This window comes from Varanus komodoensis, unplaced genomic scaffold (genome assembly GCF_004798865.1).
Source record: "Varanus komodoensis strain SLA01 unplaced genomic scaffold, ASM479886v1 scaffold29_1, whole genome shotgun sequence".
Classification (NCBI taxonomy): domain Eukaryota; kingdom Metazoa; phylum Chordata; class Lepidosauria; order Squamata; family Varanidae; genus Varanus; species Varanus komodoensis.
Genome location: NW_025335759.1, coordinates 7676585 through 7703121, shown reverse-complemented (window position 1 = coordinate 7703121; position 26537 = coordinate 7676585). Strand labels below are relative to the sequence as shown.

Below are 26537 nucleotides of genomic sequence, written 5' to 3'. Positions count from 1 at the left end.
ATTGCAAATTAAAACTCCAGCAGCAGAGAGCTGGGCTTCCAGAAGAGGAAGCTGTCAAACCTGGTGCATGCATGTGAAAGCGAGAGAGATAAGATGGGGAAAGGATTCAGAAAGTTAATGCAGTCACCCCAGGTTTTCCATGAGTTGCAATCATCTGCAGAATGATTGGCATGCTTCTCCAGCTGTTAAGACCTGAGCTTCTGCTTATCTCCAGTGGGTTTAATGCCGTCGTTTGAGCTTGCCTGAGTATTTTCCCTTTCTGGCTCTTCCTACTGACCAAGCTGGCCTGCTTTTTCAAATAAGGGGTTGGGGTTCTGTATGAACCTATGCAGGCCCGGAAAAAATATATTTTCATGACTTTCTTTGCCACTTGGCTTCTGCTCTTCTTCTTTGGAGGAGACCAAATAAGACGCCTTGCCTTCTCTGGCAAGAAGGCCGGCGTATTGAAGAGCTGGCCCCAGTGGGCTGATGGGTTTCTCCTGAAAAGCTTTGCAGATCCTGAGGAGCTCCAGGAAGATGATGGAGACCTCAGTGAGCAAGCCCCCAAAGCCCGGCGAGAGTTGAGGCGGAGTATCTACAAAAACAGCCGATGTCGTATGGAGACTTGCTTTGACTTTTCCAGGTGTAGGGAACACGGGTTCAAAGTCTTTGTCTACCCTCTGGAAAGAGGAGACCCTGTGTCAGAAAGTTACCTCAAAATCATCACATCCATTGAAGACTCGCGGTATTACACCTCCAATCCTGAAGAAGCCTGTTTGTTTGTTCTAAACATCGATACACTGGATAGAGACCACCTTTCCATACAATATGTCCACGACATCAATGAAAAAATCCAAGGGTTCCCTTTGTGGAATGATGGCCGAAACCATCTCATATTTAACCTTTATTCTGGCACTTGGCCTAATTACACAGAAGATTTGGGCTTTGACATTGGTCAGGCTCTCCTAGCCAAGGCCAGCTTTTACATGGAGAATTTTCGGCCTGGTTTTGATATCTCCATCCCTTTGTTTTCAAAGGACCATCCCCAGAAAGGTGGTGAGAGAGGATGGCTGCTTAAGACCACTGTTCCACCTAAGAAAAAGTACCTCTTGGTTTTTAAAGGGAAAAGATACCTGACTGGCATTGGTTCGGACACCAGGAATGCTCTCCACCATATCCACAACGGCAAAGATATCATTTCCCTGACCACGTGCAGACATGGCAAAGACTGGGAAAAACACAAGGACAGGCGATGTGATCAGGATAATACAGACTATGAAAAGTAAGTGAGATGTTCCTTCTATCTGGGCAGTAAGTTTGGGCAAGCAAGCAGGGCTGGGGTACAAATTGATACAGTCCACACGGCAAAATTCTGCAGAATTGGTGTTGGAATCAACACAAGCTTGTACAGAGCATTTATCTGATCGGTGAGGTTTGTGCAGATGCGTCTCGCATTAGTAACGGGGGCTATGTTTGTGTGTGCAAATTATTTTCCACTTCAGGCACTGAAATGTTTGGGCCAAGCCCTGTAGGTAACTGTAATTTGTCTCAGAGATGCTCATGCAGAGAAGAAAACAGAGGAATCAGCAAATAAAAATGCAGCTAATGTAGAATTTCCACCATCAAAAGCTGGAATATTTTGCTTAGATGTGTGGTTTGACACAGCCCCCTCCCCCAACATGCAATGATATGTCAGCAGAATCCTATGTGTAGGTTGTTTACTCAACCATCCAGGGCTTTAACAGAACCATTACTTGCTAAGGCTTGTCCCTGGAACATTTTTCACTACCAGGACTCGGGTCTGGAATGTGTGAAATGAAGATAGACAAGCAAAACATGTCTCTAAACATGTGCAAAGTGTTTTCATTGTTGAGTCTCTGCAGCCATCTTCCCATCTTTCTAGGATTAAAGGTAATGGCCTTTAATATTGGAGTCAGTTCCTACACTCCCCTTAAATCTCAGTTATGGTTTATCATCATTTTAGCGTGCACTATCAATTAACTGCATTATTTTGCATACTTTCTAGGGCATACACAAACTTTATTGACACATGTACCTTCTCTTTGGGCAGCAGAGATGGCCGAGCAGTCATTAGTCGTTACCTTGTTCTGTCTTTCTTTCATTTCTGAGCAACTAAGCCTGAGGAAGAGTTCTGTGTGACCCACAAGCTTGCTTAGCATATTTGCAGTACTAATTCACCCTATTAAAAGTATTGTGTTGCTTGCATGGTGCTTCAGGTTCAACACAAAAGGCAGCAGTTGGCTTATAATTTCAGCTGATTTACATTTTTGTTTTATGCAAATCAGCACACTTTGCATAATCTATAAATTGCCATGTGCTAGATATGCTTCATCTGTGGTATAAATTTATCCTAATTTCAGCATTATTGATTCTGCTCTTCCAAAAGCTTTGGCTGAGATTTGAAATGCCGTTGTGCATCTGCCAAACCCTCCCTGTGCTTCAAAGTCCCTAACTCTTACAGTCATCTTTATTTTCAGTTTTGCTTGTTTTTCTTTTCTTTTTTTTTTACCAAGGAGGGCCAAGAACCATGCTTGTAACTTACAACTATTTAAAATCTTGTACCCTGTTTCTCACTGCTCTAACAAGAGCCGTGTGGCAAGAAATAAATGATAAGATTGAATAACCACGCCAAGAACTTTGGCTGTGGGGTGGTATAGAAATGTAATCATAATATTAATATTAGTAATGTACAACTGTTATAAATCTCAGTCCAATTCTGTGAATGTTTACTCAGAATTAAACCCTACAGGGTTCAGTGGAGCTTGCTTTCAAGTATGTGTGAATTGGATGGTTATGCTATGGATTTTAGAGAGAAAGAGCAAAGAACATGGATGAGAAGGGACTCAGCAAGAGTGTGACTGTAAGCCTATGCATTTTCTCTTAGCAATAAGCGACACTGCTTCGATAAGGTCACTCCTGGTATTTTTAGAACTGTAGCCTAAAGCTGTGATTTATTAATGTATTTGTAGTTATATCTGGTGTTTTCCTGCAAGAAACCCAAAGTAGCATACATAATCCCCCTTCTCCATTTTATCCTGCCAACAATCCTATGAGGTGGGTTTGGTTGAGAGTCTGTGGCTGGCCCAAAGTCACCCAGTGAACACCATGGCCGAACAGGGACTAGAACCCAGATCCTCTGTGTCCCAGTCCAGTAGACTAACCACTATACCATGTGATGCAATCATTCTCAGGGGAGCAAACCTTATTGAGGTTGGTAGGAGTTCCTTCTGAGTAAACATGAATAGGAGCAGAATGCCCCTTTGGCTGTGACACATCCCTGCTCCAGGACATTTGGACAGCATGGATTACTACATGAGTGAGTATTGAGGAGGTCTGCAAGACCATAAGGGCTTAAAAAGCAAGCAAACAAATGTGTACCTAACATTTACAGATGGGCCATCTGTGATACTGACTGCTGGGGCTCAGAAAATGATAGGAAAAGAAACCTATGCTTATTTTGATCACCTGTTTAAATTTATTATTGAACAAGATGCATTCTGAAATAGTGCCCCAGAGCCCTCTCCCTTAAAAAACTTTAATTACAAAGCTTTTAGTAAATAAAAATATAGTCTGACTTAATCAGAGGCACTTGCGCATGCTGCAACAAGCCTATGTGTGTTTGCACCTGGATGCAACTCCACATAAGTGAATGAGGTTCTGTGTGTGCATTCCCCTATTCTAGTCAACACATTAAGATGAACATCCATTCAAACATATTAAAATTCTGCCCATTAACTGCTTGGAAGGATGAGCAACAGGATGAAGATGATGATGGTGATGATGCTCCAGTCATGTGCATGAGCTTTGCAAGGGCTGAGAGGAAAGGTCCCTGCCCCAAGGGGCTTCCAATTCAGAGAAATTACGCAAGGGAGAAAAAAGAAGAAAGGGAGGGGAAGGAATAAGGGGTAAACAGGGAATGATTATTTCTGGATTGTTTGTTGTAGCTCTCTGACCTTTTAAGTCTGTTCAAATCAGCAGGGCTTGTGCTGTTACAGAACCTGATTCCTGGTTTCAGAGAACATAACAGATGGCAAATGATTTCTTTGATCGCCCTGTCTCTTCCATGCGCTGCTCAATTTTCCTGTTGAAAAAAGTGTTTAGAAATTCAGGGATCCCCAAGCAGCTTGTCAATAATAATAATCTAGCAAAACCTACTCCCACTTTTCTTGAATGTGATTTGTTTTTCACCAGAATTCCAGCTGCGAAAATGCATGTTTTGAGTATGGTCTGGATGCACATAAGGCATCCATCATGTTGAAGCGAAGCAGGTCTGGGGCTGGCCTGAGCTTGGAGGGGAGACCACCTGGGAACCACATGTAGCTCCCAAGACTGAGAATGAAGGGGAGGAAGTGGAGGGAGGCTGGAACATGGGGCTCCAGACTTCGAGATGATAGAAGTGCCGCCTATCTCAAGGCCTCTGTCCCCAACACTTGACCCCATGATGCAGCATCAGGAGTGCGGGGGGGGGGGGCAGCCAACTAGAGCATAGGCGTAAAGGGAGGGGGCAGGCCACTTCTGAACAGGCCCTTCAGAAGGGATCGGGCCCAGACAGATGCAACAGGAGGGTTTCCAGAAGTAGTTGTTCAGCTTGGGTTCAAGGAACCACTCCATGCATGCTCAGAGATACATTCTGTGAGGGCTGCATTTGTTGGGTATCCTCTGCTGAATGAAAAGCTTTTTGCTTCCTTGAACGTGTGAAGGGAGGAAAACTTGCCAGATGACAACTGTGGTCCAAAGGTTTGGTAGTGCTGCAGTGCCATCAATATTTATATTTGAAAGAGGTCATGGACCAGCTCTTTTTACCATAAACCATGGCTTTCTGGACTAAGAGCTAAAGTTCCTTTCCTGCTACCTTCCTCCAGCCTGCCATGTACCTCAATGTAAGAATTCTAATGTGTATTAAACCATAGCTTATCCATATGTCTCGGAATCTGTTTAAAGCTCTGATTGCAAACCAGGCATACCCGAAACAGACCAAGGACTACAATTCTGGATTGTAATCAGAACTTAATCCATGGTTTCTTAGTCAGACACACTGGGAAACTAGTGTGACAAAATCTTGTACGAAAGGTTCACAAAAGTAAAAGAAGGTAAGCAGAGGGGCGGGCTTGACAAGAACAAAGTTAGTTTCCCGTCTGATAAACCATTGGTTATGTCGGAACAGGGCCAGTATGGGCAAGTGCCGCGTCTCCCACCATAGCAGCACTATGATCGGAGAAATTGCAATTAGAGACATTCTCCATTTTTGGTAATCAAGTGAAGGCATTTCATCTTACATTGCAGTGGATTGGGTAACAGCAGGGACTGTTCGCATTGCATAATCTATTATCATGGAATAAGTCATTCCCTTTCTTCTACCTTGCATGTAATTTGCACAGACAAGAAGGCTACCCCAAGGCAATTGAGAGCTCTTGTATCTATATTTCACTAGGAGCAGGCAATATCTGAGCCCAAGGAAGGAATGTAACCCATGATGTGTTATTTTTGTGAGATTTGGTATTTTCATCTTTCTGTTCGTTTCTTGGCTGAGGCCCGGCTGTTAGGGAATCCTCTCCCAGTTAATGTTTAGCTGGCTCCTTCAGCTCTGGTATTCAAGACTTAAACACATATTTATTTACCATATTTTAATTCGCCTCATAACTAGTCTTCAATGTGGAGATTACAAACCATTAAAAGTGCGATCTTGTGCATGTTTAAGCAAAAATAAGGCCTACGACTCCAGGGATACCCCAGTTGGCAGATGTGTGCTTTCTTTTTCCCCTTTTGTCAAAACTCGTATAGGATTTCACCCTAACACAGCATGCATACGGTTAAGAATACAAAATACAGTCCCAATATTTAAAAGAATAAAAGAACGTGGAGTATAAAACCACATAGTGCTAGAATTAATAAACCAGCAGTAAAACGCATATTTCATTTTTAGTGCTGCATTTCCTTAAGTGAGTTTCTTTTCTCCTAGAGTTTCTTAGCTGTGTCCATTTAATGTTTATGCACCTTCAGCTCTTGCCTGCAGCCTGGGTACCTGGCCCCAAAAACTTCCCTGCAATTGAATTCAGCCCTTCACCGAGGGGATTTTGTACCCCTGATATATGTAAATCTGTCCCAAATAATAGTACAATTTGAAAGCCTTGTTATCACCTCATTCATTAGACAGAACAAATACCCTAGTATTTTGGCAAATATGGTCCTTGCTCCTGCACATACAAAAGGCCCAGGGAAGGGCTGCTTTGTCTTCCAGCTTCATTGTGGCCTAATTTTAACCTTGTTTCTGTCTCCCCTCACTGCCCCCCTTTATATGTTGCTTTGTGAGGGTTTGGCTCTGAAAAGCAATGAATAAATCATTGATGTATGAAGTATTTTTTCTGCCTGTGCACTGATTCTAAGGTCTGTAAGGCAGCTTACAAAGAAAGACGTTAATTGTGGACATTCTGAAAAGCAATAATTCAACAAAATAATGATAACATTGGCACAAACTATCAAATATGCATCAGCATAGGACTGGCAGAATGCCATCATCCATGGATTGTGGGAGGGGGAAGTAAAACAAAAACTCATGTAGGATTTGAATTACTCTTGCTGCTCCCTGAAGTGGCAATCTTCTTGGTTGTGAAAAAAAGTTCCTAGCGTTTATTATGTAACATGAGATGAAACGCATATTGCTTCATTGGAAATTGGAGGTCAAGTTCAAATTAATTAAGATTTTACCAACTTTTATGGCAAGTGCATGTACCAGGGTTTGCCAGAGGCCAACTATCATTTTTCTCTTGAAGTTTGGGGGTATTTTTGTCTAAGAATAACACAGAATAATAAGTACTTCATAGCCAGTATTTTTTCTTTGTCATTTGCTATGATCTTTTGAAACAATTATGCAGTTTTCTTTTAACTAACATGCAAGCGCTTAATACATTTTGATTTTGGTCCTTTCAATCTTATATATATATTATTTTAATGTTTAATGTGACATTAAACTCTGCAGATAAAAGAGAATAACAAACCATAATATATTCAAAGCCTACAATTCAAGTAACTAAACTGTCTAGCGGAAAATACAAATTAGGAGAAAAAGGGAGAAAATACAGTGAGAGAACAGTTGAGAGGAGGATAAATTCTGACATTTACATGCAGATGGCACAGCGTTAAGATACCAGCTTGCACTGAGGTCAAGGGTAGGGAGAATGGAGTACCAACATTTGGCATGGCTGGGCCCATGGAAAGACCCCACAACCTAGTAGAAAGGTCCCCCCGGACTTGCCTATTCTCTTTGCCATTGTGGCCTGATCCCAGGCTTCTTGTTCTGTCTGATTCAGATAGTGGTGGTTCTGAGGCACCGGAGTGGCCATGGCCTGCTTCCTGGCCAGCCTGTGGCTTTCCAGGGGAAGAGGTGGAGGGCAAGGTGCAAGAGGTGCTGGTAACCCTTGGGGTGAGAGGTGGGTGTGTCCCATGGAGGGTGTCCTTCCCGAGGCCCCCATGGACATGGAGTTGGCAGTGCTCCTAGCATCTGGAAGTTTATCGCACAGCCGGCATTAATGACCTGCTCTGATTTCCGGTTTTGTGAGCAGGGAGGCTCTGTGGTTGCACCTAGGGGGGCATGCAAACATGCCTTGATTGGCACCGCTTGCTGCTATCTGAACCTGGGCAACAGGGCTTGTTGGTAGCTTGAGCAACCAACACATTCTACTACAGCCCCTGGGTTGATGGTTGTTTAACACTCCAACAAGCCATGCTGCCTGGGTTTGGACAACCTGAAAAGCTGTGGACAGGCAGTGGTCATGCAACCCATACTCAGGGTGAACTGTGTGGGGTTGTGATTATACAAGCCAGGTTCTCATGAGAAGGGAAGAAAGTTCTCTTGTAGAGTTACATTTTTGGATAAGGGGAGACTTACTCTTAGCATGCATCTGTACATAAATGTGCAAGTATGGGCACAAAATCCTCACTTGCCTTCTACTTCTATTACCCTGCTTTTCATGAGCACCTGCCCAGGTAAGTAAATGCTGCTGAACATATTTGAGTTGTTTCCCTTATTCAGTGCAACCAGATTTTTTAAAAAATTACTGGTTTGCTATTATACACTGTGAGAATAAATGTTCAATGTTCTGGACCATTTATTAAAGTTGGAACTGGATGTCAGCATGCCAAATGCAGCTTCTGACACTGGCTTCTGCTGAATTTATGTATAGGCAGGGAGGTGGCTTACAGGAGAGCATTAGTGGGAAGAAGGGAACATGTGTCACCCTGCCATGCTCTTCTCAGTCTCCTCTGCAAATCCTTCCCCGCAGCACACACACCCTGCTATTTTTCTGCCTAGCTGGGCCTGCTTCCTGCTTTGGAGTTTGTGCAGGGAAAAATAAGACCATCCTGGGAGTGGCATTTGCAGAGGGAAATGGGTGAGCAGGGAAGGTTCAAGCACCCCATTCCTCCATTGCCTTTCCTGTCACTGTCCCCTTCAGCCCAAGGTAAATACACGGCTGTGAACTCAGTTCTAGCAGCCAGCCCAGGACAAGCTAGTGCAGAGCAACCCCCCCCCCCCCCAAAAAAAAGAAACCACAGTGTGCAGAAAACAGAAAAGTCATTGGTGATACCTTTGACTTGTGCCTATTTATTTACATATATTTATAGGCCGCCTATAATTGCTGAGGCCTGCCTAGGATCTTGGGTGAGGTACTTTTCTTTCAATCTCAGTTTTTTCTTTGGGAAATGGGTGTTTTGTGACTGGCCAAACCTGTCATGGCAGCCGTTTTGGGATTGAGCAAGCTGTGACCACAGAAGACATTTTGTGAGCACCCACAACACTTTCAGAATTCCCAGTGTGTCTACCAAATCCCAAAAGTTGGAAAACTTCTGCCCACCCCATTTAAGAAATTAAAATGTTTAGGATGGTTTGCAGTAAATCTTAGTAATTACAATTAAATAGAATGTTAATTAAAATAATGTAAAACAAGATAAGGCATTACAACTTAGAAGTTGTAAAATAATAGGCCTGGCATCAACATGATAACAAATTAGGCACGAGGTGTTCCACAACCGTGCCGTTCCTGAGATGGCTCTTCCTGATCATCACCAGCCATGCCTAGGATGGTGCAATAGAACAGTTGCATATTATCAGACAAGAGGACACAGGTTTGCATCCAATTTGTGTATGCTCATGTATAGGAATACATGCAGCCTTAAAAACAATAATAATTTAAATAGAACTGCAGTGCATCTCACCATAATGGGTTAGATGAGTGAGTTGTGTGTCTTCTTGTAGTACATCATTTTATTTTGGAGGTTCAAACTTGTCTAAGGGGCAGCAAGTTTCAGGGACAATTTACCTTTGGGAGGTAGACTGACTTGGATTTCGACATTAGACATGCTGGAGAACATCCTGCCTCCACTCTAGCCACTAAGTTGTGATGACGTGAGTTATCTCAAGGCTAGACACAAACTTGTGAGGGTAATCACACCTTGGTAACTGGTTCATGGTGTCTGCTTCAGTGAGGACTAGTAACTCTCCATAAGTGGAGGTTCAGTTAGGGTACATTCTAGAGGGGATGCCTGTAACCTGCCTTCTCCAAGGTCACTTTTGAAGCCTGAGCAAAGCATTGGGCACAGTTCTTGGACTTTTCTTCCAGGGGGGGTGGGGGCAGTCTCAGTCCAGATCACCATATCAGCTCTTGGACCTTTTTTTCCAACCCCAAATTTAAGAACCTGAAAATCGTTAGCCCCACCCCGCTCCCCAGAAGCTATCCAGGGGCCAGATGATTGCTCTGTTAGTTTTTAATTCCTTTTCCCGTTTTGGCAGGTATCATATGAACTCTTCTGTTTCCCGGCTAGTCTTAACAAAACCAAAGTTGAAACAATGTAAACCCAGGCACAGCAAATTTATTTAATATTATAATTATATAACTATAATATATTAGATGTAAAATGCACTATAACTTTAGTAATCTATGGGTCTCTAGAGGTTGATGTGCCTTGTTAAAGGTTTACACAAAGCAGACCTACCTTGTAGTCTGCTGTTATGATTGTCAGTTACTATCCTTAAGAAAAGCAGCCTTTTGGCATCAAATCAGTTGGCATTTTTTAAAATGAAGTTTATAATTATTCTTAATATAGATAGTTATCAGAATTGCTGATGAGGAATTCCTTCCTCCGTGAGGCATTGCTTCTCCTGTGAGCAAGCAAAGAAATGGCATTTTCTAACACGGTACTTGCTGCAACACGTCCTTGTAATCTGAAAACAGTATAATACAGGTTTTGGTGGGGAGAATGATAGTTTTTTCTTATATGTAGCTTCTTGCATTGATTAATTGACTGTTGAACTAAAATGTAAATGATATAAGAGTGCATTCCTACTGCTGGCTGGGGCATGTTGAGAGATGCAAATCTTTTTTCAGTTTAAACTTGCATAGGATTGTAACCTAATTGACCAATATTTCTTAACACTGCGATCCTGTGATGCTTATCTAGAAGATAACCTCCAGTGAGTTTCATGTCCCTTCCAGGAAAATATGTAGAGGACTACATTCTCATAGTGCAGTCCCAAATGTGTCTACTCAAAAAGATTTAGGTAGGTCTGTACAGGACTGCAGCCTTAAAACGCAAATTATTGTCTGTGCCAAAGTCCAATAGCTTTATTGGTTGCATGAGTTCTATAAAGACTAGGATGATAGGTTGCTAATTACAACAACTTCTCAGCCTAAGAACTGGAGTGGGGGCAGTCATTCCAGTGATGGGTAGGACTGAAGGCCAAAGGAGCAAGACTAAAGTACCAAAAGTATGGACATATTTTTGCTTCAAGCTCTTTCTGCCTAAGAGCTTTCCTAAGGAGAAATTTTGTAATGTGGAAAAAGCTGCAAAAGCCAGGAAAACATCAAACAACTGGTGGCTGGAAGAAGGATGTTGAGCCAGAGAAAGGTGTATGGACTTCTGAGGAACTCCAGAGGTCCGGATTGGAACCCCTTGAATAATATTGAAGCTACTTCCCAGGTGTTTCAAGGCTAAGCTGTGAGGGTTTCCCTGAAAGATTCAGGTGTGTGGCTTATGTGGGAGAGCAAACATCACCTGCTCACTCAGCCTCTGACTTATGGCAGAGGCCTGATGTTATTGCCCCTCCTCTCTGAATCTGCATTTCCAAAGGTTTGCACACTTTAAATGTTGCATCACCAGATAACTCTGCCCCTCCCAAGAGTTTATGGCGGATCCAGTGGGATGCAAAATGTGTGGCAGACTATCAAATAAAGGCATCATCTTGACATTTCGGCTGGTGCCAGAGCTACCTGGAGCTTGGTTGACAATGTCACGATGAAGTAGCCGAGTCAGACACTGTGGGCTGCAAGTTCCTGGGACTTCTGAGCGATGGAAGGAAAAAAGAATTGGCTCCAAAACAGAGTTCCTGTCTACATGCTTACTAGTTAGCACTGCCTTCCACAGTGGAACAGTATCTGCCTTCTTCCTGTCCCACCACATACATAAGCTGTTTATGAACTGGGCGCTGTACACAGAAGGCTTTATGCACAGTTGCTTGGTTTATGCCTTCCTCCTCCTCAACAGGAGAGGAAGGCCACAATCTATGAGCCAAGCTGTGTTTGGTAAATTCTGGAAGCTACTGTGAAGGAAGGCTGGAGTATTAGAGCCGTCTGCCAATCCTTAGTTTTATTAGGACTTGCTAGCAGATTAAATAACAGAGTAGGGAGAAAAGGGGATTGTAGGAAGGATCAAGCAATGAAAATTAAGACATTGCAGGTTTCATGATGCTTCATGGAAAGGGGAAAGCAATGCCATGTACTAGCTTCCTGAAAAGGGTGGAGAGAAAGGATTATGTGAATGATCAGATATGGGAGATTATTTAGTAGTTACAAGTTAGGGTGTTGCAAAGGAATTCTCTGAAAGAAAGCAGCAGTGAATTCTGTGTCTGCAAGCTACTGCCAAAGAATGTATCTGCTGGAAGCCACATTTTCAGATGTGTAAACTGTGGACTATGCTCAAGGAAGTGGGCCCTAGCCCATAAAAGCTGCTGCCATAATAGAGCCATTAGAGTGCAGTCCCAAGCATGCTGAGACAGCAAAGAAGTTCTACAGGTCAGTCTTCTCCACCCCCACCTGCAGCTAGAGCATGCTGGGAGTTCTAGGCCTCCTCTTATCCATTCATACCAGCTTCACCAGCTGGGGCATGCTGGGAGTCATAGGACTTTTTTCTGCTAAAATGTATGGGATTGTGTCTAGTCTTTGGGGTACTACAAAATCCTTGTATTTTCTGCACCAGGTTAATACTGCTCCAGGTCTGGCGTTTATATGGGGCCAGCCCTACTCTTAGGTAAGGTGAGTTGGCCAACTCAGAAGCAGTAGCGACAGGTTAGGGGGCAGAGCAGCCAGCCCCGTGTCCCCTGAACTAGCCAGCTGCTGCAGAGCCATGCATGAGTGGTTTGTCTCTGGGGCTGCACATATTTTCATTCAGGGTCATCATTCATTCATGTACAGCATATTTGGTCCTGAAAGTATGATTTTTCTGTAGATGGAATGGGAGAGGAGGGCACCATTTTGTCCTTCACCCCAGGTAGCAAAATGTCTTGGGCTGGCCCTGGGAATTTATCCCATGCTACTAGAGTTCTGGAAGGACTTTTGGGTAACCTTTTTTTACGCATCTCTTAAGGAGGATAAATAATCTAGGTAAATATGTCAGAGCTTCGCAGCTACAAACCTGTCAGTTCCCTTCCGCCCTGCCCAATTTCTCATTTTCCCAATCTTAAGTTTTGTTTGACTTGAACTTCAGGAATTTCACTGGTCTTAAGTTTGGCTCATTCTAAACTTTGAGGAGTTTTCTTAAAGTTTACATAAAAATTGACAAGCATTTTAATGCATATTTCTTCTAATATATGCATATTGCTTAATATTTTAATTTTTATAGTTTCCTATTACATTGCAATTTAATGTTATTTTCTCTAATATACACAGTTTTGTACATATTTTTATTAAGAAACTCCATTGCAATATTTGAATCTGAGCACATTTCAAAGCTGAGTTTGTGTTCAGAAATTAGGCAAGTCGGCATTAAAATGTGCCCTGAACAAATTTCTTCTCCCTTCCTAAATGGGAGCAAGCCACAGTCCATGGGGCTTATTCTGCTTATCCTTTCTATTTGGGCAGCCTCTGTTCCAACAGCATTCTCTTTTCTCTTTGCACTCTGCTTCTTCACCTATCCTTGATTGTTGCTTTCCTCTCAGACAGACTGCAATCAGTTAATTGCAAAGCAAGCTTTACTTCCTAGGTCTCCTGTGAACTGTGAATCGAGCCAGATGAGATAATGTAGCTGTCAGAACAGCAGAAAGAGGCCGATTCATCTTGTGATTGCTCTGTGTGTGTGCGCGCGCATGTGCATGCACACATGCATGTATGTGCCAAAGATCTCTTTGCTTGTTTCTGGTGTTTGGAGCTGTGGCATAATGTCACAGCCGAGTAGTGGGCCAAGGCACGGTTACAAGGTGGCTCCTTAGCAACTGAAGGCAAGGGCACTTGTGGTGACTGTGTGTGGCTGGAAGGAACCCGCTGGCTTGGCAACATGGTCTGGTGTCTTGTGAGAACACTGCAGACACAGTCATTGCATGTGTGGAGATGCAAAGTACATTGTACAACATTTGTCAAATAGGAAATGTTCCGTCTTTTCCCAGCTGGCCTTTAGTAGTAGCAGTTTTAGTTAAATCAAACCAAGATCAAAACAGACTTTGAGATCTTTGTTTGTTAACTAACTATGGTTAGAAAAAACTACCAACCCCTGATTTCATATGAAACGTTGAACTGTGGACAGTTGTAAAGCAGACTTTCTTGGTACTGTGCCCTGCAGATGTTTTGACTACAGATTCCAGGATTCCTGGCCTAGCAGGGAGTTGTAGTTCAACACATCCAGAGGCCACCAAGATGGAGGAAGGCCGTTCTTAACTGGAGCTTGATAGTTTTCCTTTCTGTGAATGGGAAGGGGAGTATCAAGTTTGAAGGTTGGTGTAGTTTGTCCCCAATCATCTAAGCCACAGCATGTCCCCCTGCCCCACAGATTTCTTCCTGTCTAATCATGCATAGGATTGAGCCCTCAGCTGGCTGCTTTTGTTTCATTTTTCGTTTAGGTTGTAATGTGACTCGGGATTACAAAGTGCCACATGGTGTAACCCTTCCCTAGCCTGGTGTCTTCCAAGTGTGTTGATCTACAGCTTCCATGATGTCCTGGCTGGGGGTGATGGGAGTTACAGTCTAAATGCCTTAGCCGGGGACAGAATTGTGGAGGCTGGGGTAGATAATGCTGACTGAATTCTAACCTAGAACTCAGGGTTACCTGGTGAAAATGGGCAGGTGGCTGGGCCCTGACAGACCAAAGAAAATACTTCTTTGAACATTGCTCCTGCATGTATTTCACCATCATCTGTGGTGATGGAAACTTTAAGATGGCTGCTACCACATCATAGAAGGTTGGCCTCAATGGCTGTCAGCTATGACTGTGAAATAGAGCTGTTGTGTATATCACCAAATGAGGCTTTCTTATATTTTGAATAGTCTTGCACTAGGCCCCAGTAATTCTGTGAGAAACCCTAGAAAGAGATACAAAATGTTCTCGCCTCCCCTAGGCCTGCCTGTCTTCCAAGTGACTAAGGCTGATGAAGGGCCTGTCCCTCTAAGGGACTTCTTTCCTCCTGTCTTCCCACAAGCTGCATCTGCTCTCCAGAGAGGCTAACAACATCTCCCTGTAACTATTTTGGGCTTCCTCATACTCCAAGGAATTAATCAAAGGCCGGGCTGAAGGGAAGGGCTTTTATTTCCCTCACAGGATGGAGGCCCAGGGAAGCCTTCCGCCTCATGTATTATGAAATGGGTCCTTGCCCAGTTGTGTCAGCTGAGCTGCTTGCTCAGTAATCGTCATTCTGAGAATTAATTATAAATGGTGTGTTCTTTAAAAAGCAAAAAAAGCACCCCCCCCCGCCCCTGGCTGCCCCTCTTATGCACTGCGGCCTTGATGCAGGCATGCTTGCAAACTCAGAGGTTTGTGTGCATCTTATGCCAGGCATGAGGTGCAACATGCTGGTTTCTGTTGCTGCCATGCCTCACACAGGTATTTCCTCTAAATGGCTGCTTTTGGCCATCTAGGCTTAGTGCTGAGGTACTGGTTTAAGGTCTCGGCCTCAGCTTCCTCCCCTTCCCAACCCCAAGATGTCCCCCTTTTCTCCCCTTACTCCACCCCCATGCAGCAGGGGTGGAGTTAGGGCTTGGCGTTGCAGGATCCCCTAGCTGCAACTCTGAATCATCTTGTGGCGCCTCAAATGAAGCTGGAAGATCCTAGGATCAGGTCTTTCCTGGATTTCACCATTTACGTTGACAGTCAGCTTTCTTCCACCTGCAAACCCAAATCCAGCTTTCTCACTCCTTGCAAATATATTTAGCGTTCCTATGTGTTTGTGTGAGTGAAGTGCTGATGTGGAAGAGGTGATGGAGTGTGAGTAGGGCCTTCCAGGTGTTTTCACCATGCTGGCTGGAGGATGGTAGGAATTGTAGTCCATCCCATCTGGTGAGCACCAGTTCGAGAAAGCCTGGCTTGATATGAAGGAAGAGCAATGAAGAATCTTGGGGTACCTTTAAGACACATTTATTCTGGCAAAAGATTCAAGGACGGCAGGACATCAAGGGGCATGGGGAGAATTGTGAGGCTAGGAAGAAATTAAATTTGGGAAATTACTGACAGTGACAACCACTTTATTACTATTGGTCATCCATTGTTTCATTCATTCAAGGTTCAATTCTATTTCCAGATGTTTGAATGAGGATAATGGCTTTTTGTCCTACTAGATTGATTTCATTTATTACATTTCTATACTTCCCACTAGATGAAGCTCCCTAGACTGTTTACAAAGATTTAAACCCTGGAAAATACATTATACATAGTATAAAAACTATTTACATACAAGCTTATAAACAAACAGCACAGACACTGATACAAACATATCTAAACAATTTTAAACTATAATAAGAAAAAAGCAGGACCTAATTAAAAGCTCATCATGCATTGCAAATGCCTGAGAGAAGGTTTTAACTGGCATGAAAAGGATTACAAAGTTGGCACCAGGCAGGCTGCATGGGGGAGGCAACTCCACAGTTGGGGGGCCATCACCAGGAAGCCCTCTTATTTCTTGCTGCCTTCTAAGCCTCTCAGAGGAGGTATCTGGAGGTGGGCCTTGAATGATGAATGTCTTGTATGGGCAGTTCATGATGGGAGGGGGCTTCCTAAGGGATTGTGGAGATTAATGTGTCAGTTAGTTTACCTTGTGGCAGAATGTTTCTGTTACTAGCATTCACTGCACTGAATGGTCATTGTTTAAACCAAGGTTGCAGCTTGAGAGCCAAACTTCATTTCAGAGAATCCAGCATTCCAGTATTGGGCTGTGCCGAGTCCATAAGAGACTGAGCTAGAAATAACAACATAATCTGGCTTCAATCTCTTACTGCACATAACTAATGCTTAGAGGTATTTTGACTTTTTCGAATGGGGGAAGTGGTTTCTGGGAAACCACGAATCATTCAATAGTTGAGGGATGGAGTGAGGCCCAAGGAGGGGTGTGTGGCAAGCTGGAGAGCCCTGCAGGGGCCAGATTTGCCCCCAGGCCTGAGGTTCTGTACCTGCGGCTCTTGTTTAAACTTTAAAACAAGGTAGCTGCAAATTAAGCCTGGGTTATTTAAGCTAACCACAGTAAATGACTAGCTTTAGGGTCCAAAGGATAGATCAAGCTCAAATTAACCATGGGGAGAACATCCATGTCTATGTGTGTTGTGACTTATTCCTGCTTGTGCAAGGTGACCTAATCCATGGTTTAAAGTGCAAACAGATGCAAGTTCAGAGAGAAAAAAGGCCTCCAACTCCCAGCATGCCCCAGCCAAGCTGGAAATTGTAAACCCTTTTTCTGTACAAGCATGCATTGGATGGTACACTTAGTCTCCAAACTTTAGTGTAACATGCTATGTGGGTGTTGAAACCCCAGTGCAAGAAATTGAGAAGAATCTTTTCTTCATTCCACCCCCCCCAACAAAATATGCTTTGGTTTTAATAACTATGTTTACATTTTACCCTGTTTTTATTAATACATTTCCCCTTTGGATCCTAGTTGTGATGGGAGAGACATACAGACTGATGGCAGGATGACAGTTTGTCTGCAGTGGTGCTGTAGGAATGCTGAGAAAATAGATGAACTCATTAATAAAAACATCTGCATCTCGATTCATATCTCAGTACATTAGGCCCGAGCACGCCTGGCGGTGCATTTTTCATATCTGTTTATCTTTGCATGAAAGGCCCAAGAGGAGGGTAAGACTCATAGCTGCAAAGAGGAGATGAGTGATCGTCTTGCCAAGAGCGGCGACAGACACTTGGTGATGCTGCAATATGAACAGAAATGCCATTTGTGAATGCGCCACATATGCCATCAAACAGCTGCCAAATCAGTAGCCTCAAAAAGAGCAACAGCCTTTCTGTTGCTTCTCAAGCTTTGCAAGCACAGGAGAATCACCAATTCTCACTTTATAATTGTGCATTGATCAGAGATTGCAACTTACGTATGTGCACGTAAGCTGGCACATTTGTTCTCAGCTTGCATGAAATGTTCTCTAATTGGATATTTGCTTCTAAATGAGCATATTCAAAGAGACCAGCACAGTTCACTCAAAATTACTCAGCTTGCCAAACTCACCTTTCATTCTGGTGGTTTCTTTGTTTATTTAGCTGCCCTTGCTTGGCACTATTTTTCCTTTTGGCTTTGCTATCCTGGCTTCACTTGCCTTCATAGCTGCTTCATCTGTTAGGCAGTGGTGTCCATTTGGGCCTCCATGATCTAACCATGCTGGGCAAAGCATTCTGACTGAGGGGGGAGGAGAAATTTCTTTAGTTCACAGTTTAAAATCAATGTACCTATTTGATACTTCCTGAATGAATATGCGACTCAAACACAGTATTTGGACTTTCTGTGCTGCAGTTCTCTGATTAAATATTGCAAACATTCATCAATCAGTGAAACTTACAAAAGCACGCTATATTAGGAGTCTTGCTTGCAAAAAGGCAACTATTGTGCAAGATTGCAAACACAATTAGTTATAGTAGGAGAGTTGTGTATAGATGTCTGTGCAATTTTTTTTTTAAATTGCAAACTTGATGTAACAGGATGGTAAAATGCAAAATCTTCTTTTTTCTCAGCAAGCAAAGGCTACTTTATTTGAGAAGACCTTAGGTGTATAAGTGAGTCTGTTTGTTTGGATGCCATTTTTATTCTCTAATGGTTATTTTTATTGTATTTTAATATGTGTGATTATTTTGATCTATTTTAAATTGTTTTGGAAGCCTGCTTTGAGTGCCATTTCTGGTATGACACAGTAAAAATAAAATAAATGAATAATAACATTGGCAACTGAGAGAAACAAAGCCAAGGTGATTCTCTGTCGCTGGTTTTTGCATCATTGGCAGTAGAGGCCACCTGATTTCTGTCAGTCGAGTGCTTTGACCTTGGACAAAAGAGCTAAGAGCAATGAGGGTGAAGAAGGAAGGAGGCATATGGTGTGACGAAGCAATCCCAGTGAAAGGGGTGTCTCACTGAGGGCATCCTTTTCTTGCCCTTCCCCTTCTGTTTGTGTGCAGTGTGGTGGAGGTGCCATGGGGATTCCAGAGGGCCAGAAGGTGGTGCCCCCTAGGGTTCGCAGCCCTGCCCTGAGCTGTTGACCAGACATTACGGCCACTGGGGGAGGAAGCTGGGGTGGGATTTTGGGAATGGCTGGTAAGGGGCAAGAGGAGGGAAAGCTATTTCTGAACAGTCTCCCAGTGCGGTGCCTTCCCGCTAATTGCACTTCACTTGCCGAAGCAGCTGTGAGCCTTGCTTCCATGGCAGCTGGTCCCTTGGAAAGGAGAAACTGGCCAGATTTGACCACCTTCTGTCTGGCCACCTGCAGAAATCAGGATAGTCGTTAAGAGCTGCCATATGGCTCTCTAATGAAAACATCACTTCCAGTAGATTTGCTTCGAGATATGCGCAGTGGGCTCTGTGAGGAGGCAGGCTGGGTCAGCTCCAGAGCCACTAATCTTCCAGCAGGGGGAAGGCAGATTCTGATTAAATAGGGCTGGCCTGTGGGCTAGAATGAGGTGTTTTTATGATAAGACTTTCTTGATTCTTAGTCTGCGTCTTAAAGTGTCTGAGCTTCCCGATGGAGAGGCAGGTGGTGGGGAAAGAGGTGGAAAGCTGGGCTGCTGCTGTGCAGAATGCATGTGATCAGTGGCTCTGCACCACACAGAATTTATTCCAGGTGCTACTTGCTCTATGCTAAGAGCCAACCAGAGATTTTGTGAGATTAAGGCTATAAAGCCAAGTATGTTCAGCTTGGAAAAAGTGCTACAACTTCCAACATGCATAAAGTTTCTCTCCAAATGTTTAAACAAGGAAACTTTTAGCTATTACATAATGTTTCAGAAGATGGTTGCAGAGTGTTATACTGGGGCAGTGGTGGGTGGGTGGGTGGGTGGGAGGGAGAGGGAGAACTAGAAACACTGGGGCATAAGATTGTGGTGTAAGAATAACAGGGTTATGAATGCCTCTATTTTCTTGAGAAGAATGTTGGCTAATATGCAACTGTTCTGATGTATACCAGCTTGCACACATTTTTGGCTGTTAAAGTCTTGGATTATTTCATCCATAAGCACTGAGTTCATGTGTACAGATGAGCTGTTTAATTCTAAAGTTTAACAGTAAAGCTTGTATTCCTTGAAAGAAAGCAGTAAGCAAAATGCAAACCATGCTAGGAGTAATGGATAGTCTTCCTATGCGGCTGTTTTAAAACTTCTGTTGTATGCTTTTTCCTACCTGTCTGATCCCTTGTTGCCCTGATTCCATAGTATTCTCCTTGCATTTCCTTTGGGGGGGTTGAATGTGAGAGACTAACAGCTTGTCTACTTGAAGACCACCTAGCAAGTCAGTTGCGGAGCCCAGAACACTACAGGCCACAGAGGGAGGTGGCAGAACCCTGAATGGCTAAATTGGCCTGTTCTACTTTAGATGGCAGATGTAGAAATGCCATGCTTCTGAATGCTCCCCCGAGTAAAGAAGCCAAATTCCTTTCAAGAAGATAATTAATCTCATGCATTTGGTAAAAAGATTGCTCAGCCCCCCTCTTCCTGGTGTGCTTGTGTTTGTGTTGCATGCCAGGGAATTAACAAATGTGATTCTCTTTCTACAGTCCATCTTGCCACTTCAGGACACTGCAGTTTGTGTACAACTAGCCATGTTTTCCTGGTTCTGTATGTTCTGGGCTTCAGGGTGGGGCCCTTATGGTGTACTTAGGACTGCCTGCATCTCTTGAGCCACAAGGCACATTGTCTTTCCCAGCCCTCATTTTCCCAAGTGAGGTGACCATGTGGAAAATGCAAGTATCTAAACACCTGAACTGATGTGCTGGGTCTTGAACTGGTGTGCCATCTCTGGACAGATAACATGCTAAGCTTCCCAAGCAAGAAGTGCATGGCTTTGCAAAATCTCTCTCCTACAAAAAACGCAAACCGGGCAAGCTTCCCTAAGCACTTTGAAGTCAAGCTGGGTTAATCGAGTTTTAACTGGCTGTTGAAGCTTAAAGACTGCTTCAAAACAACACTGCTCAGGTAGTTTTGTGGGTGGGCCTGTATGTGATATGCACAGACGATACTTTCCCTAACTTGTAAATTAGACCACAGAGATTGGAGAAAGCTTGTGAGGAGAGAAACAAGGAGTGAATTTTTGTCAACTAGTACTGGAACACCAGAGAGGTGCTTGTTCCTGAATCCCAATGGTAAATCTGTCCCTGTGAGGCATTATTTTGCACTTGGCTCTGGGTTCAAGTAAAAAATGCCCAAGTAGATTGCACAGGCCTGAAATTGGACTATCATGCCAGTAGCCAACAGAAAATTCTTGTGGGAGGTGCTGCCCAAAAAAGCAGGGGAAGCAGTTCAATTGCATGCCTTTTTTGAAAGTTGTAAAGTGGTTGTTTTTTAAGAATGTGGGGAATTCAGAAAATTTAGTGGCAACCAGACCCTTCCAGCCTACCCCACCCCACCTCACCTGCTCCTGGCTACAGGCCTTCAGATATCTTCGGAGCAGCAATTGTGACCTTGTGGAGAAAGCCTTATTTTCTAGGCACTGGAAATTAGAATGGCTACCATTTCAATAGGGGCTGAAGTGGCACTGTACTCTGTTGGCTACAAGCCTCTAGTTTTAGCTCCTAAAATACAGAATGCCTCTCTGTATTTTATACAGAAAGTGTACTATCTCACAAGGGGACCCAATGCAATGCATTGTTCAGACAGGAAAACATCCTGCAACTTTCCCAGTTCCTAGCTGGGGAATGCTGGGAAATTAGAGACTTTTTGCTGTCTAAACATGCATTGAATTGCATCCTTAGAGTAGCAGTCGTCAGCAGATCTTTGAATTTAGGACTTGTCTTTGCTGTTGTCTCTGTGCCACCCCCCACACACATTTTGTGCATGAATGCGGCACAAGGTTCTTTTTACAGACTCTTCTTCCAACATAATCAGGTTGCAGCACTGATGACGATCCATCCATCATGCTCAATGAGAGAATTTGCCGGGTCAGAAAATCCCACTGGAGTTAGCAAAATGCCGTGTTTCCACTTTGCTTCTGTGACAAAATAATAAATAATGCCATTTCCCTAGTATTAACTTTTCCCCCCTTCAGCGATCTGCAAGTTATTTATTTATTTGCAGAGGTGTGCTATCGTTTGCACAGCCATTAGAACTTAATTTATGAGCAGAGTGCCCACAATGGCCCTGGGGGACCAACGTCTGATGGAGCTGCAGATACTGGTCTCTGAATGCCAATTCCAGGGGAACGTGAGCAAGAGGAGCTGTTGCGCCCCTCTGTTACAGTGGGTTTTCCCTCGTGGACAGTGAGTGGGGTATAGCCTTGTTTATTTATTTCATTTTTTAAATACTGCCCAATAGTTGCAGCTTTCTGGGCAGTTAAGACACACACATACACACACTTAAAACCACAAGAACATAATAACAATAACGGTAGTGCAATTGAATCAGTGTAGAAGCACAGCAGTGGTGCAGAATAAAATGCAATTAAAAATAAAGTTAAACCATTAAAATGCTTGGAGAATAAAAAGGTTTTCACACAGCACTGAAAAGAATACAAAGTGGGTGCCAGGCATACCTGTTCAGAGAGCTATAACTCAAAAGACCTGGCTTTTTTGAGATGGGCTCCAGGAGAAGGATGACTTCAGGGTCAGAGTTAGTACTAGCACTTTGAACTGGTCTGGATTTCACCTGACAGTCAGTGCAGCTGGAAGAGGACTGGCGTAATGTATTCTTATGATCCAGTCCCCATTTAACAGCTTCACTGTCCTGTTTTGGATCAGTTGAAGTTTCTGGAGCATTTTCAAAACTAGTCTCATATACAGTGCATTGCAGTAATCCAAACGAGTGGTTACCACAGCATGGCTACCTCTGTCCAGGTAAGGTTGTACCAAAGTGCTGGAATACCTAGCCTTTGGTGTAACCCAGCAGGGCTCTAAACATGTTCCAGTTTTCTTCATATAGGCCGAATTTGGGCTACTGTATTTATAATGCAGAGGAAAACTGCAATCCCACAGTTACATTCCTAAGTGGTCCAGTCCCAGGCATTGCTATTTCCTGATTCTACAGAAAGCTTAAAACACAAGTTGGCAGCAGTCTCTGTGACTCTGGGCTTGTTTTGTGGCAGCTGTGGCATATTTATTGCCCCAAACATGGGAGGGCCTCTTTTTTGAATGGCAGAGAATCACTGGCTTCACATGCTGGCCCAGTATGTGCTGAATCTGATTCAGACCCAGATTCAGTCCAAGGTCTTAGATTCAGGCCCCGGCATCTCCTGGGATGCAGCCATCTTGAGCCAATAAAACTGGGCTAGATAAGACAAACCGTCCAATCTGGTAAAAGGCAGCTCCCAATGTTTCTCCTATTGGCTACCACTAGTATGCTGAATGTGTCCACTTAATATACTTCCCCTTCCACCTGACTGTTTCCAGTGTCCTTAAAAGAGCCCTGCAGAGGTCAGGCCCATGTGAGGAATGCTGCCATTTGGACATCGCCCAAGGATCAGGGCTCCATAGCCTTTAGTGATAAGTAAAGCCCCAAGACACTGGAAATGTCCCACGAGCTTAAAGGGTCAGACATCTGCCAGTGCCTGAGCACCAGGCCATGACCCAGTGAGAGCGGCCGTAGGCCAGTAATTGCCTTGGATGCCTTGTTGAGCCTTGGCTTTTCTGTTAGTGACCAGGATTTGTGGGGTCAAGCCAAATATCTCCAAAGGAGGGGGAGGAGGGGGGTGGGATCAGGGACCTTTAAACATGACAACAGCCTTCCCCAGCCAGGTGCTCTTTAGCTGGGTTGGACTGCAACTCACAGCCCTCCCAGCACTAGCTTGGAGAAGTTTGATGCACACAATGTACCCCTCTCTTCCTAATTAGCTCCCTTGCAGGAGGTATTTGGGGAAGAGGGGGTTGCATACAGAACAGTCCCCTTGCGTTCCTCAAAGCGGTGGTGAACTCTTAGCCTTCCCTTGCCCCCAACTTTGCCTTCCCAGAAACACTCTCTGTGTCTTTCGCCATGGCCGTTTGCTGCTTCGCTGGTGCCTCACATCCCCTGTCCCTTCATTGGCATCGCATCTGTGTCATTATTAAATGAATTGAAGCATGAGTAATTCACTGGTGGGGAAACCTCCTAATGACACAAAGGTGACTGATGGAGGCATAGCAGATAGCTAATGTGGTCTTTTGCAGCTCGGGGAGGAGAAGCTGTCCTTGCCCAAGCCCATGGGTGTGCTAAGGGCACACGTCCCTTTCATATACATGCCTGGAAGTGCAAAAGCTGTGAAAATGACTCCACATTAGCTTGGCTTCCTGGAACCATCTCAACTCAGTGGTGAGTGCAATATTGTCCCACCTGGAACTTTAGGATCTGTTTCTATATATCGCTTCAGTCTGTGTGTGTACACAAAGAAGCCAGCTTTGCTTTCTCCCTGTTACGCAGTCTTATGTACAGGGTTAGCACTTCTGCAAAATTTCCTGCTACCACAAGGGCCCTGGACACTTATGTAATAGTGTATTGTGGTTTCAGTTCTGAAAATTTGCATATATACCTGTAAAGCATATATATTGTAAATATTATAGCTTATGCAAATCTTTTTAAGGTGATGCTGTTCCTCTATTTTTCATGATTCACAAATGGTCACCCTATACCATTAATTTTAATTCTCTCAACTCAAGGTGAAGTGGCCTGTAATTGTTTTTCAATGGTAATAGTTAATTCCAGAACTTTATTTGTATATATAAATAAGCATATGACATTTTATACAGATTGGGGTCCTTTTTTGCCCTTTTTTCAGGTGGTCCCTCTTTTGACAGTTCACAAGTTACCAGCTTAGTTCTGTGGCAGCAAGTTCCATAACTTAAATGTGCCACATGTGACAAAACATTTCTGCTGCCTGAATTTTCTGTAGTTTCATTTGGTGACCTCAAGTCCCAGTTGCTAGACATTCTGGCCTGACTGACATCTTTTTCCTAATTTCTCAAAATGCTATGTCTATCCGTCCGTTATTCCTTCCTTTTCTACCTTTCTACCAGGAACTGACACACAAGGCAGACTAAGGCCAACATTTAAAATAAAATCATCATGAAACAATTACATTAAAACACAGATTTTAAGAAGCACAACAATAAAAGAATTTTTAAAAGCACCAACAGACCAGCTTACAAAGGCTGCTTGATTCAAAACATCTTTGCCACTAGCAGACCCCACACACAGTTCGAGAATTTCTGCTTTGTTTAACCTGCTCCTGAACAAAACCTCCCTGCCTTGCCTTGCCTTGTTGCTTAACGCAGGCAACCCAAATGGAGATTTCACGTCTTCTGTTTCTTTTCGCATGTCTTTAAGGGCTAGACAAACAAACACTGGCCTACATTCTTGTTGCAGTCTCCTTGGGGCCTGCAACAGTTGGGAAAGAATTTAAGTTCTTTTCAGGCCCTCTTCCTTTTGGTTAAAAAAAGCATGAGATGTGAGAGCTGGCCCAACAACAGCACCAGTGCCACCCCTACTAGACTTGGACAAGACCCTGAAACGGGCTACAAATTACCAGGATCAGCCAGGAAAACACTCCCCTTCGACACCGAGGTCTTGCAGAAATCTGTCCTGGCCTTGGCAAGAGCACTTTGAGCTGTTTCTTCATTTATACCGGATGCCCTTTCTGTTAGTCTCTCTTTAGAGGACAAAAGGCATTCCCTTACGCAAGGCTTGTGCTTGTGACAGGGTTGCTAATTCCTTCTGGAGTTGAGGAACGAAGGGCATAATTTGTGTCATGAAGCAGGAGTAGCAGACATTTTCTAGAGGGCCCCATTTCCTTAGGGGCCACATGCTGCCAGTGGGCAGGGCAAAGTGCATTCTTGCTGATGGCTGGTGCTGTTGGGGCAAAGCATCTATAACTGGGATGCCCTTCTGGTGCATTGTTTGTATATGTTGTGACCGTAACCTGGCAGTGTTGTTCAGAAGCCAGGATGAAGTGAGGGTATTTGGCCATCTGGTCCTAAGTACGCTGTCATCAGCTTAATTTAGGGGAATACTGTGTATGAAAGCCAAAATTCAGACTTTACACACTGTTGCAGGTAGGTTCTCCTTCCTACGATTTTATAACATGCCTTTGAACAGCAATCAGTAGAAATTCAACAGTTGAAACTTTGCAAGAAAAAAAAGGCTGTGTTGAGTATCATCTGTAAGGGAAAAAGAAGGAAAAGCTGGCAATCAAAGTGGTGGGCATGTATTAATTCATAAGAGAGGCCCTTCTTCTCATGCACACCTACCTGGAGCTGATCAGGTAGCCACAGTCGCCTCTAATAAGAAGTATGTTGGCCACCCACAGACAAGTTTGGGTTTCTGCATACCCAGCAGACCACACAGATCTGCAGAAAAGCTCGTGTATTTCTGTGCTTTGTAAAGCTCCTGGAAAGGGCTGCACTTAAACATCAGAACATCAACTGTTCTGCAGTTGGCTATGCACCCAGCCCTGAATGCCTGTGCCCGGCATGGGTAGGTGGCGGTGGTTATTCCCTTCTTCCTGTTCTGCACCATTCAGGATGGAACCTCCTTCCACATTCCACTTTAGCCTCGTCCCACTATTCTCCTGTTTCCCTGCGCCCAATATCTGCTTTGGGGGAGAAGGAGAACTCATCTCCCCTCCCTGAATCCTTATGGACCCCAAATTTATATCCCTTAATTTCCAGGTGTGCAGAAGTTTATTGTGGTCATTTGCTGAGGAAGGGAAAGACTTTCTTCTGCTGTTGTTTCTCCTCCAATGCACTGAAGTTTGTTTTAAGGATGGAGCCTTCAAACAGATGTGTATACAAGGGACTGTTGCTCTGTCAGCATCTGGGCTGCAAGAGGGACTTTTCCCTTCATTCTGACCTTTGGTATTTTGACTGCCTGGTGCTGGAACGAGGGAGCAAGTTCTTCCAAATTACTTTTTTGTG

The 26537-nt window shown here is 43.8% G+C and overlaps 1 protein-coding gene across 1 annotated transcript in view; it reads left to right on the top strand.

Moving 5' to 3' along the window:
• Nucleotides 1–311: 311 nt before the first annotated feature.
• The window catches only part of EXTL1 (exostosin like glycosyltransferase 1), a 51712-nt gene continuing 25486 nt past the window's right edge, over nucleotides 312–26537 (top strand). Inside the window, exon 1 of the mRNA XM_044435039.1 lies at nucleotides 312–1261. Coding sequence (XP_044290974.1) covers nucleotides 327–1261 — 935 coding nt within the window. The 5' untranslated portion in view covers nucleotides 312–326. The remainder of the gene's footprint in view (nucleotides 1262–26537) is intronic.